General features: G+C 43.2%; 1 protein-coding gene across 3 annotated transcripts in view; it reads right to left on the bottom strand.

The window, feature by feature from the left end:
- Window positions 1-15,374, bottom strand: part of PTPRN2 (protein tyrosine phosphatase receptor type N2) — a 665,329-nt gene that overhangs the window by 51,005 nt on the left and 598,950 nt on the right. For all 3 annotated transcript variants that reach the window (XM_054817056.1, XM_054817058.1, XM_054817057.1), the window contains 2 exons: window positions 13,258-13,405; window positions 2,249-2,322 (listed from right to left, as the gene is read on the bottom strand). In XM_054817056.1, the coding sequence (XP_054673031.1) occupies window positions 2,249-2,322; window positions 13,258-13,405 (222 nt within the window). The remainder of the gene's footprint in view (window positions 1-2,248; window positions 2,323-13,257; window positions 13,406-15,374) is intronic.

The raw sequence follows: 15,374 nt of genomic DNA, 5'->3' as shown, positions 1-15,374 counted from the left end.
CTACAAAAAAGAAATACCTTCTAACTTTCCAGAAGAAAACACCCTTAAGTGCTGGATGGAAAAGCAAGATTACAAGCCCCTGTAAAACCGTAAGAGTTAAAGCTGTGGAAGCAGCCTCTGCCTGCACTAGCTTTGGGCACCCTGACAAAGAAAATCTCTTCCCAGTTACGCCAATGGGATACCTTGGTTCTGCCTCTCCACCCCAACACTACCTAATCTAATATTTTTCTCATCAGTGTAATTAATTACCAGAATTACAACTGCAACAGACATATACACACATGCGAGAATTTATCCCCCCCCCCCAAGAAATCTGCGTACAGTTAAGCTGTGTCTACACAGACTTTGGGGCAGGTTGCAGAAGCCCATCTTAGTTATTTGGTAAAAACACCACATCTGTACTGCTGCCAATGCTCAACGTGGCTTAGCTCTGTCTACACGTGCTGTAATTCCACTTCTGCACCATGCCGTAGTCATGTGAAGTACAATCAAGCTCTTACAAGAATACAATATCTCACTTCCAGTTAACACCTCTTGCTCCGGTGCTCACCACAAAACCTCTCAGCTTCTACTATCAAATTATGGCTTGACCAAACTTAACTCACTGAATGTGCCCTGAAGACAGGCAAAAAGAGCACTGGGGCCCTGGAGCTGGGCCACTGTGCATGATTTTATAAGCAGGATATGTATTCCTTGGAATGCCAAGTTACTCTGATGATGTACTGATCCTGGGGCTAGCTAAGCTTGGTCTAGTCAGAGACATACTTAAAAGTAGTCCAAAACCTGCTCTAACCTGTGCACATCTACTCTGTCTCCTAAAATGCCAGCAGGTAGTCCCTGAAGTGAGCTGGTGCTTTGGTTTACCCTCCACCCTAAGCCAAAGACAAAACCATCCTGAAGATGTTTGTTGGGTTCTGTTTATTTTTTAACTCTTCAAATTGAACTTTTTTTTCAAGGAAATTAAGCTTTTGAACTCTGCTGAAAGTAACACAAACAAAGATCAGAGAACAGTTTCTATGTAGTTGTGGGGTTTTTTTAAAGAAAAAAAGTACTGTCAACAACATTGGAAGGAAGCAGCCTGTAATTTCATGCTGTTGCAAATTGTCAGCTGCCTTGCCCACACAAAGTGATTTAACTGGGGGAGTGATACTCCTCAGGAAAATGAGCCAGTAATGGCTTACACAGCCCACTGCAGCGAGATCTAATTCCCCATCCTAAGTTCTTTCTCCTAAAGTTTCCCTATAATAACATTTTAGTGCCTAATTAATGTGAATAAGAACCGTGAGTAAAAGCGACTCCAATACTAGCAGCCTCCCAGGGGTTAAGGACACCGTGCCTTTTTCCCCATTCAGACAGGTATCATGACACCACCACTGAGAGGCCACGACAGAGTAATGCTACTGGCTCCACCATACCTTTTTGTGTCTAAAAAGCGAGACCCTTTCTCCCTATCACCTCTCACAGACAAGAAAGGATTCACATTCAGCTTGCGTAGGCTGAGCAAAAACAGCTGGGCCATGCTGGAGTATTTGGAGCCAGAAACCGGATTGACCTATTTTGCAGTTTGAATGAATACACGAGTGGTAAGGGATCTTGTTCTTGCTTTCAAAAGAGCAAGCTCAGAGAAGAACTGGGAGAGCTACAGAACCACCAAGCTACGCATCTGTAGGGCAACAGAGGAAGAAAGGGAGGAGGAAATGCCACGTCCTGATGCAGAAGTTGTTCAGAAATCCGTGGAGCTCAGCTCTCCATGCCTACAGAAACCATTCCTCCTACGACTGTAGCTAGTAGGACAAAGCAAAAAAGACCAAGCAAGTTTTACCTCCTCAGAGAAGGAAAAGCTCTGCTAAGGGTATATCATTGAATTTGATAATCCGTAAATAATATCACAGAATGATAGGGGTTTGAAGAGACCTCTGGAAATCATCTAGTCCAACCCTTCTACTAAAGCATGTTCACTTAGAGCAGGTGAAAGTACAGAAAACCTGACAGCATTACAAAGTAGAACGACAACTATCTACTGACTTTGTTTTCTTAGTACATAAACTTCAAGGGTATTGCATGCACACGTAGAAGATTTATTTCTCTTCAGTTTGAAAGGACAGCCTGAAACATCAGAATTGTGAGGTGCTCACAACCTGAGGTTGCGCAACCTGAGCAGTGAGGTGCCTCAAGTTAGCATATTTTAACAAGAAGGAAAGACAGGGACTGACTATTTGGGTTATTTCTCATAGGTTACGATACTTACAATTGGGCTAGCATTGATGTAGTCTGAATTGTCGTGGCTATTTTCACCTTTCAGACATATCCTGGAATGATCATCTGCAAAGGAGAAAATAAGAGAACAAAGTTTCTATACAAGTATTCTACCCATTTCAAGTTAAACAATTCAAACTCAAATTAATGTGTATTTCAAGACAAGCAAATGGTAAATATCAGAAATGGTATTTCCCTCTGACTCCCAACCTAGCACAGCCTTGATACAACCACCATGCCACAGCCCGACTCAGGAATGAAGCACTAAGATATTTCGGAGGCTGAGCATCAGAAAGCATGTCTTCATGAGAGGCATCATAACGTGCTACAACCTCTCATAGAAAAAAGGGGAATCTCTACTGCTCAGGGAGTTTAAGATTTAAACTAGGCAAATAAGTAGAAAAAAACAGTATTGTAGAAAACACTCCTGTGTTTGCAGGGTCATGGAAGAAGTAAGGTGATGGACATTGTCCACCTGGCTGCTCTATAAAACGAACAGCAGGAACATCGAAGTACAGCTGAGAGCTGGACAGTAAGTTAATCTGTCCTGATCAAAGACCAGTGCCGTTTCGTGCTACGCCAGTGACGTGGGGACGCGATATGACGTGGAGATGATCGTGGGAGAGAGGAAATGCCAGTAACAACTGCACCTAAAAGCACGACTGGAGCACATACAGGTATCTTACAGTGCTGCCATGAAATGTAGCTAGTTCAGACACCACTAGTAGAGAAAACAGCAGCTCTGGACATAGGAAACTTACTCATGTTGTTTGCCCATCGTCAAGATTCTTTTAACACTTTTTAATTTGCATTTTTACTGGTGCTAGCTCAGTTATGTTTAGAGCTGGTACAGCCCAAACTCTAGTCTTTTTTTTTTTTTCACTTCAGGACATAAGAAATGGATGGGGTTTATTTCTCTGTATTTAGACAGTGACAATGCAGAAGTCTGCATCTCTTCCAGTCACCTAGACTCACTTTCTGCTAAGAGAAAAGAAATATTTCTATGTCATGAATCATCTCATCCTGATTTAGCTGTCTCAAACAGGCCAAATTGCACTGGAGAAGTGTCCATTTCTTTACATTGACTAAAGAAAGAAAGACCAAACCACATGGAGATAATTTATGTGAGGGATGTCTAAGTCTTTACATAGGAATCTCAAACCGCCTGTACCTGATACATCACCAGCACAATTTACACTTCTCAGCAAACCCGCCCTGCACCGTATATTGTGGTGAGAGGTCGTGGAGCTGCCCTTTCTGTAACCCTCTACAGCTGAACATGGATATTGATGTTTTGAGAGGATCTTTCCACCAATTATTCAAATAGACAAAATAAGAGTACAGGAATACACCCTGTCCCTCTTTGTATCTTGTCTAGTGACCTGTGACACCATTCATAACAGCAGAATTACAAGTTCGCTTTTTAAACTATTAAGTACCAATCATTATTTTAATAATACGGAACAATAAATGAATTATCAAACTTTGTAAGTACCACACAGAAAGTAGAGACAGAGGGTTTGGGCTCTGCTTCGGTTTATTCCCCAGTCATGATAGTTCAATAGTGAGCAAGACAAAGGGGTGCTTGTGTGAGTGCTGTTTATAACAGTCACTCAATCTCATCAGCAATATTTAACCCACCAATGCGAACAACCTTCTCCTGGAATAAGATTAGAGGTGAACAAGTCATGTCAAATGAATGAAGAGCCATTCTTTACTATTCACATAAAATTATTTTCTCTGATAAGTTTTCCACACAATAGAAGGATGAAGAAGACGAGAAGGGGAATGTGTTCATGCCCATTATTCACTTCCACTGTACTCTGGCACCACTGCACAAAAAAATCCGAAACATAAAAATGAGCTTGTGGCATCTGAGATCTTGGGGCTATCCAAGATTTTTGATAGGAAGCTTTATAATGAGCATCATCACAGAGTGTTTGAAGAAGTACAGCTCTGAAACCTTTTGGCTATGCAGGAGATGTGCAGGTTACACACACTAAATGTGGTCTCTCGCATATCTTAGGCTAAGTAAGCGCTCAGGATAAGCCCCATTCATTGGATAGCAAAAGTGTTTGAACTAATCACCAAAGAAAATGTGTGAAATGTTTTCAAATGGATGAGGGAGAGAGAGCAGACAGTGATTCATCAGTGTTTAGCAAACAGATGTCAGCGTGACAGCATGACTCTCCAATAAAAGTCAAGTGTCAGTTCATATAAAAGAAGCCCTTGGGGAGCACCACCAACCAGGAGCACCGCCAGCAGGGTGGGCAAACAGGACGTGGTGCGTCAGCGAGGGCGCAGTGTGGCACTTTGTGCGGCAGGTCGCTCAGAAGGACATGCAGGAAGGGCACTGGAGCTCTGCCAGCTCCACCAGGGAGCAATGGTGTCCAGCCGGCAGAAAGCCATGGCCTCTCTCAGCTCTGCACCCACCACGACTGACACAGCTTCCCAGACCAAGCTCCGGTGGGGAGACGCTGCCACCCAGGTGGGATAGGGGGCAATGGCGACAAGTTCCTGCCCAGCGCAGCAGGGTGTCTGCCCTGTGACTACCCCACCTTCCCAGGTGCCATGGCATAACAGGTATGACATTCTGCCAGTGGAACCGAATAACAAGTACGATGGTTCATCTAGTTTGGAGGTGTCGCCGAGGTTAAGATGGCCTATGCCCTGTGTCAAAACTGCTTCCTACCATAAAGAAAAAAAAGTCGTGTCATTGTCATAGGAGACTCCTGAAGGGAACAGAAAGCCTGATATGCAGACCGGACCCACTTCTTGTGGGTCCACAAGAGCGCTGCAATGGATGGCTATACACTCTTCAGGAGGGATAGGCAAGGAAGGAGAGGCAGAGGGGTAGCCCCGTATGTTAGGGAGTGTTTTGATGGTCTCGAGCTTAATGGTGGCGATTATAAGGTTGAGTGTTTATGGGTAAGAATCAGAGGGAAGGTCAACAATGCAGATATCATGGTGGGAGTCTGTTATAGATCACTCAACCAGGATGAAGAGGCAAACAAAATGTTGTATAAGTAGCTGGGAGAAGTCTCACAGTCGCTAGCCCTTGTTCTCGTGGGGGACTTCACCTTACCAGATGACTGCTGGAAATACAATACTGCAGAGAGGAAACAGTCCAGGAGCTTCCTGGAGTATGCGGAAGATAACTTCCTGACACAGGTGGTGAGTGAGCCAACTAGGGAAGGTGCCCCACTGCACCTGCTGTTTGTGAACAGAGGATTTGTGGGTGATGTGATGGTTGAAGGCAGTCTTGGGCATAGCAATCATGAAATGATAGAGTTTAATTCTTGAAGTAAGGAGCGGGGGCCAGCAGAAGTGCTACCTTGGACTTACAAGGGGCAGACTTTGACCTGTTTAGGAAACTGGTTGATAGAGTCCCCTCTGAGGCAGTCCTGAAAGGCAAAGGGGTCCAGGAAGGCTGGACATTCTTCAAGAAGGAAATCTTAAAGGCACAGGAGCAGGCTGTCCCCATGTGCTGAAAGATGAGCTGGCAGGGAAGAAGACAGAGCTTTGGCTGGAACTCAGGAAAAAAAGGAGAGTTTATGGCCTTTGGAAGAAGAGGCAGGCAACTCAGGAGGACTACAACGATGTCAAGAGGTTATGAAGGAAGAAAATCAGAAGAGCCAGAGGCCAGCTAGAACTTAATCTGGCTACTGCCGTAAAAGATGATAAAAAATGTTTCTATAAATACATTAGCAACAAAAGGAGGGCTAAGGAGAATCTCCATCCTTTATTGGATGTAGGGGGGGAACATAGTGATAGATGATGAGGAAAAGGCTGAGGTACTTAATGCCTTCTTTGCCTAAATCTTTAGCAGTAAAACCAGCTGTTCTCCGGGTACCCAGCCCCTGAGCTGGAAGACAGGGACAGGGAGCAGAATGAAGCCCCCATAACCCAAGGGGAATTGGTCAGCACACCTGCTACACCACTTAGACATGCACAAGTCTATGGGGCCAGATGGGATTCACCCAAGGGTGCTGAGTGAGCTGGTGGAAGTGCTCACCAAGCCACTTTCCATCATTTACCGGAGGTCCTGGTTAAGTGAGGAGGTCCCAGTTGGCTGGAGGTTAGCCAATGTGGCGCCCATCTACTAGAAGGGCCAGAAGGAGGATCTGGAGAACTACAAGCCTATCAGTCTGACCTCAGTGCCAGGGAAGGTTATGGAGCAGATCTTGAGTGCCATCGCGCAGCACATGTAGGACAACCAGGTGATCAAGCCCAGTCAGCATGGGTTCATGAAAGGCAGGTCCTGCTTGCCTAACCTGATCTCCTTCTGTAATAAGGTGACCCACTTGGTGGATGAGGGAAAGGCTGTGGATGTTGTTTATCCAGAGTTAGTAAAGCCTTTGACACCATCTCCCACAGCATTCTCCTGGGGAAACTGGCTGCTCATGGCTTGGATGGGCATATTCTTTGCTGGGTAAAAAACTGGCTGGATGATCGGGCCCAAAGAGTGGTGGTGAATGGAGTTAAATCCAGTTGGCAGCTGGTCATGAGTGGTGTTCCCCAAGGTTAAGTATTGGGGCCAGTTCTGTTTAATACAGAATCATAGAATGGCCTGATTTGGAAAGGGAACTTAAAGACCATCTAGTTCCAAGCCCCCTGCCATGGGCAGGGACACTGTCCATTAGACCAGGTTGCCCAAAGCCCCATCCAACCTGATCTTGAACACTTCCAGTGATGGGGCATCCAGAACTTCATTATCTTTATCTTTATTTTCAATTATCTTTATCATAATATCTTTATCAATGATCTGGACAAGGTGATTGAGTGCACCCTCAATAGGTTTGCAGATGACACCAACTTGGGCGGGAGCGTTGATCTGCTTGAGGGTAGGAAGGCTCTGCAGATGGATTTGGACAGGCTGGATCCATGGGCTGAGGACAACTCTGTGAGGTTCCACAAGACCAAGTGCCAGGTCCTGCACTTGGGTCACAACAACCCCAGGCAACACTACAGGCTTGGGAAAGAGTGGCTGGAAAGCTGCCTGGCAGAAAAGGACATGGGGGTGTTGGTCAATAGCTGGCTGAATATGAGCCAGCAGTGTGCCCAGGTGGCCAAGGCAGCCAATAGCACCCTGGCTTGTATCAGAAATAGTGTGGGCAGCAGGAGCAGGGAAGTGATCGTCCCCCTGTACTCACCACTGGTGAGGCTGCAACTTGAGTACTGTGTTCAGTTTTGGGCCCCTCACTACAAAGAGGACACTGAGGTGCTGGAGCATGTCCAGAGAAGAGCAACGAAGCTGGCGAAGGGTCTGGAGCACAAGTCTGATGAGGAGCGGCTGAGGGAACTGGGGTTGGTTAGCCTGGAGAAAAGGAGGCTGAGAGGAGACCTTATCGCTCTCTACAACTACCTGACAGGAGGTTGTAGCCAGGTGGGTGTTGGTCTCTTCTGCCAAGTCACAAGTGATAGGACAAGAGGAAATGGTGTCAAGTTGTGTCAGGGGAGGTTTAGATTGGATGTTAGGGAAAATGTCTTCACTGAAAGGGTTGTCAAGCACTGGAACAGGCTGCCCAGGGAAGTGGTTAAGTCACCATCCCTGGAGGTATTTAAAAGACATATAGATATGACACTTAGGTGCTTAGGGACATGGTTTAGTGGTAGACTTGGCAGTGCTGGGACTTGATGATCTTAAAGGTCTTTTCCAACTTAAACGATTCTATGATTCTATCAGCAACTTCAGGATCTTTTTTTTTTTTTTTAAATAATGTTTTATCCAGCCCCTATAATTTAATGCGCCATATCATTATCCTGCTGTCTTGGAGGATTTATCAGAGGGTGAGACATGTTAAGGCTTTAGTCGTGAAAAGGCAGTGAGACTTCATATTTGCGCTCAGAAAAAAAAAAAAGTGTGTAAAAAAGGTTGTACGTATGTTTTCTGCATATATCAAGAGTTTGTACCCATGTGAGCTTCAGTGGCAGCATCAAGTGTTCATATTGACAATGAACAGATTGTGCTTGTCTGTGCCTGGTATCACCTCAAAGCTTCTAGGAACTATCATAATAGCTCTTCAGAAACAGGCAGAAAAAGAAGAAAAAAAGAAAAAGAATACCATAGACACCAGTTTCTTATGCCAAAATAAGGAACTATGGGGAAAATGCCGACTGCGCAAGTTTTTTCTTTTTTTTGTAAACTGCATATTGATTATGTTAGAAGCAAGGAGAGAGAAGCAAGAGAAGCAGGAAATAAAAGGAGGGAAGGGGATGACAGAAAAGGAAGATATATAAGATCAATCTAAAAAGTGGGAAAGAAAGATGAATGAAGAAATAGGAGAGGAGAGGGACAGTAATAAGGAAGTGAGAAAAAAGACAAATGCTGCTGCAATCTGGCCAAGCTACTCGTCATCATTTCAGATATCTACAATAGCTACTGCTGAATGCTGAACTACTTTGCATTTCTATTGCTCCAGCCAAGCCACAGCTGAAAGAAAAGCAAAACGAATAGATGGATATGTGTGGCAGAGAGAGGCTTCCTAAACCAGAAAGCTAGTACTAACCTATAGCTGAGGAGAAATACAGCACAATGTTGGATTTTATATAAAGTATAAATTATAAAGCATAAAAGCTAGAGGATAAAGGATAAAATATAAAGCAAACACACATGAGTTTGCAGTATATACGAACTCAATTTATAGACTGAGAAACCTTCATGTTGACTAGGTTACAGTTAATGATGTTTGATTTAATTGGCTAAACATGAACACGTCATACCATGTGAGAAACTGTAGATGAGACATTGCACAAAGACAACAGATATGACACAAGACCTAAAGACTTGCATCCTTTTGGCCCAGCACCTGAAAGCTCACATGGGATATCCGAGAGCATCCTACAGCTATTCATTTCACTGTAAACCAAAAACCTACTTTTGGTGATTGCACAGCTCTCTTGATGCCACTGCACTGATTAGCTCTTCATGGGCTGTAAGGGGTGCTTTGACACCTGGCTCACGTGGAGGCAGCTACATGGAAACACTTACATTTAGGCATCTTAATGTACAATTTCACAGAATCCTGCCCAGAGAATTTGATTCAATGCCTCACTGTAGGTTTCTAGTGGTATCTGAGGTGCCCCAAGGACACTCAGGCTAGGAGGGCACCAGTCTCCCATAGAGCCTGTGTTATACCTACTAACTCTGCATGGGTACCTTGAATACTTCAGGCATCTCAAACAGCACTAGATTCCTGTGTTTAAACAACTGAGTTGAGTGCAAAATGTCCTGTCTATCTGGATTCTTTAAATGGTGACCAATAGTACAGTAGTATGCCATCTCGTAGTCTTCTCTTTATCTCACAGTGGCCCTGCAACTTAATGAAGATACATTACTTTTTCATTTTTCAGATGAGGATTGCAAGTTTGGAAAAAGACGACTCACGTTTTACCTAATTCCTATCTTCTGTTTCCTTTTAGTCAGATACTTCTGAAGGAACAGAACCAACAGACTGGACACAAGGAGTACGGGTGACTTTGGGTTGTCTGAATCTGGGCATCACAGAGCAGAGCGAATCTCACAACAATCAACCTAGCACATTCTTCCCGGATCATCATTCTCTTCCGTCTAGATTTAGACTGATTTTTTGTTCCATACAAAGCACTATACAGAACTACACTGAAGTAAGAAAGTGCAGAACTACTAAGGAGGAAAAGTGGAGCAGTCTGAAGACTGTGAAGAATCTTAATTTGTTGATTATCATTATTTTGCCCACAGATTATTTGCACAAAACGGAACTCTTCTTAGATCTGAACTGAAATCAAGTTGATTTATTCCAGAGCACTATTTGTACGTGCATTACTGATATGGATAATGCACACACCCAGAGCAAGTACCTCTACTGAGGTGCTCCTGCCCTCGGTGCACATCCCCTGGCTGTGCTCTCACTGCACGCACGCCTCAGAGCTGGGCGCACACTCTGCCCCCAAATGCTTTGCTTTCCTTTGGAGGAAAATCAAAGCACAGAGGTAAGTAATATGACCCATGGACAGCTACGGTAGGCAGCTTGTGACAGACGTTCACTGCAAAAAGTTGTTTGCCAAATGTTTAAAATAGCTATATGTTTCTATGGTGTACATAAATAACAACATACAGTATTGACCCTCTTGAGATGGTTTTATTTTGCAGAGATGCAAGAAGAGAATATAAAGTCTGGAAAGCTTTTTTTTTTAATGCCAACAAATTGAGCTGCTTATGTGTTCATACAGAAAAGAACGTATCCCGTTGCCCTAAGTTACAGCAACCTGTTTGTTGGTTGGATAAAAGGATACAGTTTTGTTAATCTAGAAAGTCCCAGTTACTTCAATTCTAGAATGTTTTAGCTAGTAATTAATTAAGTGCAGCTCAAGGTGTTCTGCTACCAAGTATTTTAGAAGTTTTTTGTAAATAGAGAAGATATGTATAAGATATGACAAAATTGTGAGATTAAAGGTAATGTTAATCTAGAAATTACATAAGTTATGTAATCAGTAAAAAATACCATATTATTTTAAGACTGGTTAAGAACAGAAAATGCAAAGTAAATACAACATGATATTAAAGCTTCTTTGAAGCTTTCCTAAGATGAAATCTTTTACATGAATTGGCAATCTTGTTCTACCTTGTCAAGGTGATTATGAATATGAAAGGGGTAAGGAAATGCTAACAAGGCTTCACTCTGTGAGAATACTTTGAATGTAGCCTAACAACTTTGTAGCATATCAAAAGCATATCAGCTTTGCTTCTTAATGTATTATGAAGCAAATCTGTGACTTTTTGCTATAGGTTTAATGTCAAGCATAGTCAAAAAAAAGTGGGCAAACTGGGCTCTTTCTCATCTCAGTCTAATCTTAAGAGTCTACAATAACCATCACCTTATCAAAATGTAATATTGTTTAAACTCAATGTCACATTTTCCACCTATCACCGAAGTAGTTTTAAGGGTACAACATGATAGCTGTTTACCAGTGCATAGCAACTTCAGAAAGTGAGGGCAGGTAATTTTGTGCAATTCAGTCAAAAAGGAAAGTTCCCAGTGCACTAATAGCTATAACAGAAGTTTCCAAATTGTAACAAAGCCAAAAAAATAGCATTTTACTCTTCTAAAAGTACTAAGGGATTTTAAATGTGCTAAAATACTTCTAATTAAAGCTTCAGATAAATTGGAGCCACCCTGTCCATGTCCAAATACCTTCCTGGATAGTACTGATTCGGTCTAGACTCAGCGATGGGAAGAACAGGCATAACAAGATGCCGCGGAAGAAGCAATGGCAGAGACTTGTCAACTGAAGGCTGAGCGGTGTGGGCTGATTCATCCACATGGTACAATATGATGAAAACAGGCAGACTATCTGAGCTCCGAAAATAGGTCAGCTCTCTAGTGTGGCGTGACACCCAAGCTAAGAATCTCTGCTCTTTAGCACTGCTGCAGCAGTTACTTCTGGATTCAGAGCTAGAATGGTCTGGTCTGAGGGTCCCTACGCTATTGCTCGCTGTATCACGCAGGCATGTTTCCTACGTCGACTGAATAACCAGCATCAACTTCTGGCAACACCTGTAGCTCCCATGCTGTCTCCAAGGCAGCAACCAGAAACAATCTGGCTTAATTTATGAGCAGGGACCTGGAACAGCTTAAGATGGTGTGACTCTAAGTCCACACTGAAAAGAACACTTTAAGCAGGAAGGTTAACCTGGATCAATACACATTATCACGGAGCAATTTTCACTTCCTATCACGTCGATTAAATGCTATTTTTTCAGGATGGAAAAGAGCACAGAAGTTTTGCACTCCTTTAACTTTCATGGTGACTTCTCCAGAACTTTTCAACAGACCTGATCCCAAAACACATGGAAGCCAGCAAACTGTAGCTGTTGCCCCTAAAGGCTTTCGACCAGCACCATATTTACTCAGGAGAATTAATATAGCCAAACTACTGTACTCCTCTCCTAAGCAGCAAAGTATTGCAAAAAGAGCCTCTACCTAAACAAGAGAGCCAAATCCTGCTGAAGCACATATGCAAGGACTGATGGGCTCAGTTAAATTATCCTGTACTTCCAAAGAATCTTCACTCTAAATCTAGCTCTGACATTTACTTAACGTGTTACCTGTCACTTCCCCATTTCTAAAGGAGGAATAGTACTTACTCAAGGCTCTCATAGGGAAAATTAATGTTTTCAGGGCACTTTAAAAATTAAAATAGCTATATGTGTTTGCCAAGCTACCCAGCTGGATTGTGGGCACACTGATTGAGAGCATTTTTTTTGCTGTGGACTATGAATATATTCTCAGTTTCAGTTTTGTTTCATTGGTTGCTTAATAAAATGTGTGGCCACAGATTACCAATGTAATCTATGAGTTACATACATTTGCATAGGAAAAATATGTTGCTTTTATTTCAAGCTCCGAAAGGTGGCTGCTTACAGAAAAGAGCAGATTCTAGGAATATAAACACTGGCTGCTTTATTTTTTTTTTCTTTTTTTCTTTTTCTCTTTTTATCCTAAGCCTCACAGAGAGAGAAGCCAGTTTGCAAGCTTATCCACTGAAGCCTAAAGGGGCTCATTCAGTACAGCTGAGTATCTGACAAACAGATCATCTAGCTCTGATTATAGACTGCTGGTATTACTGTTGGATGGACATGATACCAACTTGTCTAAACACAAGCCAAACTTCTTTCTGTTGAATGGCTACAGATGCCACTCTTACACAGAAAGTATATTCCAGCATTGAAAAACACTCTGGCTATTGAATTTCATGAGACAGCACAGCTGCAGCAGCAGTGCTGTGTGACAGAGTTGTGCATTTTTGTAATATATATGCAACTTATAAGAAGATAAACTGTCTGATATGACAACAGAACACACACCCAGCCCGTAGCTGTAGCTACAGTTTTCTAGTACACCTATGAGCTACTCTGTATTCTGTTTGCCTGCCATTTGTAGTTTCAAACCACTGTGTAAAGGATATTGAGAAAAGTATCAAGAACTTAAAATGCAATCATCCAGATTAAAGTGTACATACATGGTACTACAGCCCGGGAGCGATTCTTCTGGATATTGTCCTCCTGCTGTGCGACGGTGGTGGCATTGGGTTCAGCCTGATAAGCACACAGAGCTTCCCACTCTTTCTCCAGACGATTCTTGTTTTTCAGATGATCTTCCATGTAGGACTGGAATGAAAAGAATAGTGTCTTAAGCATTGACTTAGCTAGGCTCAAAGCTAAGCTGAAAGGGTGTATCTCGGGATGGAAAGCACAGGAATCCTGAGCTTTGGGGACAAAACACATTCAGTCTCGCAGCTAACTTCAAGCTTATTTGTGCTATACAAAATGAGAACACTAACACATACCAGTGCTAACAGAGGAGAAACGCTTGAACCCCCCAGCTACTGAGCTGCAGGAGAAAACTATTTCTTCTTCAGTACCTAGAAAATGTAAGCCCAAATCTCTCTTTCATCAGGCAATGAAAAAGAAACAAAAGTACATTGATAAAAATCACTTACTACAACAACAGCTCACGTCAAGTTGAAGGCTTTTAAAACTGAAGTTCAAGCACATTTGCAAGTCACAGCAACAATACAGCTGCTGAGGAGAATTTAAAAATTGCCAGGCTGAAGCGTCATGGCTCAAGTACCGGGTCGTTAGGAACTCATCCTGCACATGAACTGGCACAGAGAGGGCCTTGAACTGAGAAGGTGCTGTTAATTAATATTAATATACATTGCTAAAGATTGTACCTGGCATTTAGTAAAGTCGACAGTGTTAGGAGAAGCATCACCAAAGAAAAATTAGCCGGCTGTGGTAGGAATGACGGCCCATCGGAGTATATCGGTGCAGGTCTTAAGTTTTTGCAGATGTCCCACGGCCAGAGATTCAGTACAGCAGTGGATCGGGAATTCAGTTCCAAAAGGTTGCCAGAAGTGAACTAAAACCCTATTCCTTCACCCCACGGACCTGAAAATCGTCCAAGCAGGTGAGAGGAAGAGAGTACAAAGTAGGAAGGGTGGGGAAAAACAAATTTTCCCTTCCCTTTAACAGGAAAATTAAGAAAGCGATCACTTGGTACCGTAAGCCTACTTATACAGTGAAATTACCTTTCAGAGCCCGTCATCTTCTCCTACAGTAAACTACAGAATAATCTCACATTATGCCCAGTACATATTTGTAAATTAAACTCCATACTACCTTTACAAGGTAGGTTGAAGTTAACGTACTTAAACAGGTTAAAAAAAGGACAGACTGGTTAGGGGACAGGCTTAAGGTGTGGACAGGGATTAGGGAGCAGAGCTGTGGGTGTCTCTGGCCCAAACATCAGTCAACACGGTTCCTGCTGGAGCACCAATACAACCCAATCCGTAGCAACACTTGTCTAGAAAAAACTCCTGGAAAGGAATCAGTGAGAAGTATAAAAAGCAGTTTAATTGCTTAGAAAACCTTTTCCAAAGGCAATCGCCGTTATGTTGAATAGTTCTTCCCAAACACGCTTTAAAAGAAGAAAGGCTCTCCTGCCCTCTCAGCAGGTTTAACAGAAGGTGCAAAAAGCTTGCAGCTTGTCTTCCGCCAAATGGGAGCTCCGCTAAAGCTGTCGCTCCGCCGCGCTTCCCACCCGACCAGCGAGGCAGGATACTGCTCTCTCTTGCAGCTTGAACGGGTTTTCGGTTACAAAAGAGCCCCGACACACAGCTTTGTTTTGTGCAGGGTTTGTCGGGTGCGTGCGTCTTTACACAAGGTTTGTAAATCAAACCTGTTACTGAAAGGCAATTCAAGAAGCGACGCTTCCAGAAAGCATTCCTTTAAGGACATAGCAATATATCGGGTTAGAAGAAAGGGTTCTATAGGAGGTAAGTAATAGTGGTGGCCTAGATACAATCAAAACACCTACTGTGTGATTGTTTCTTTTCTATAATGAAGGAAAAAGCATCGCAGTGGACGGAGCCGTGACCTGACGGATGGGGAGCTGGGAGAGCCGCGTGGCCCCATCATGTGTTAGGGCAGTGCATCAGCCACCATGTTCCCAGCCTTAACCTGCCAGTTAATGAGAGGAAACCATCCTCTGATAGTTTGCTTGTCCTTGACAAAAGGCTATTGCTGCTGGGGAAAGGAGGGAGGCTAAAGATCCCGTTCTTTTCTCCTAGTAAAT

This window comes from Grus americana, chromosome 2 (genome assembly GCF_028858705.1).
Source record: "Grus americana isolate bGruAme1 chromosome 2, bGruAme1.mat, whole genome shotgun sequence".
Lineage (NCBI taxonomy): Eukaryota > Metazoa > Chordata > Aves > Gruiformes > Gruidae > Grus > Grus americana.
The sequence above is the reverse complement of the archived record's forward strand: the minus strand, read 5'-3'. Positions and strand labels throughout refer to the sequence as shown.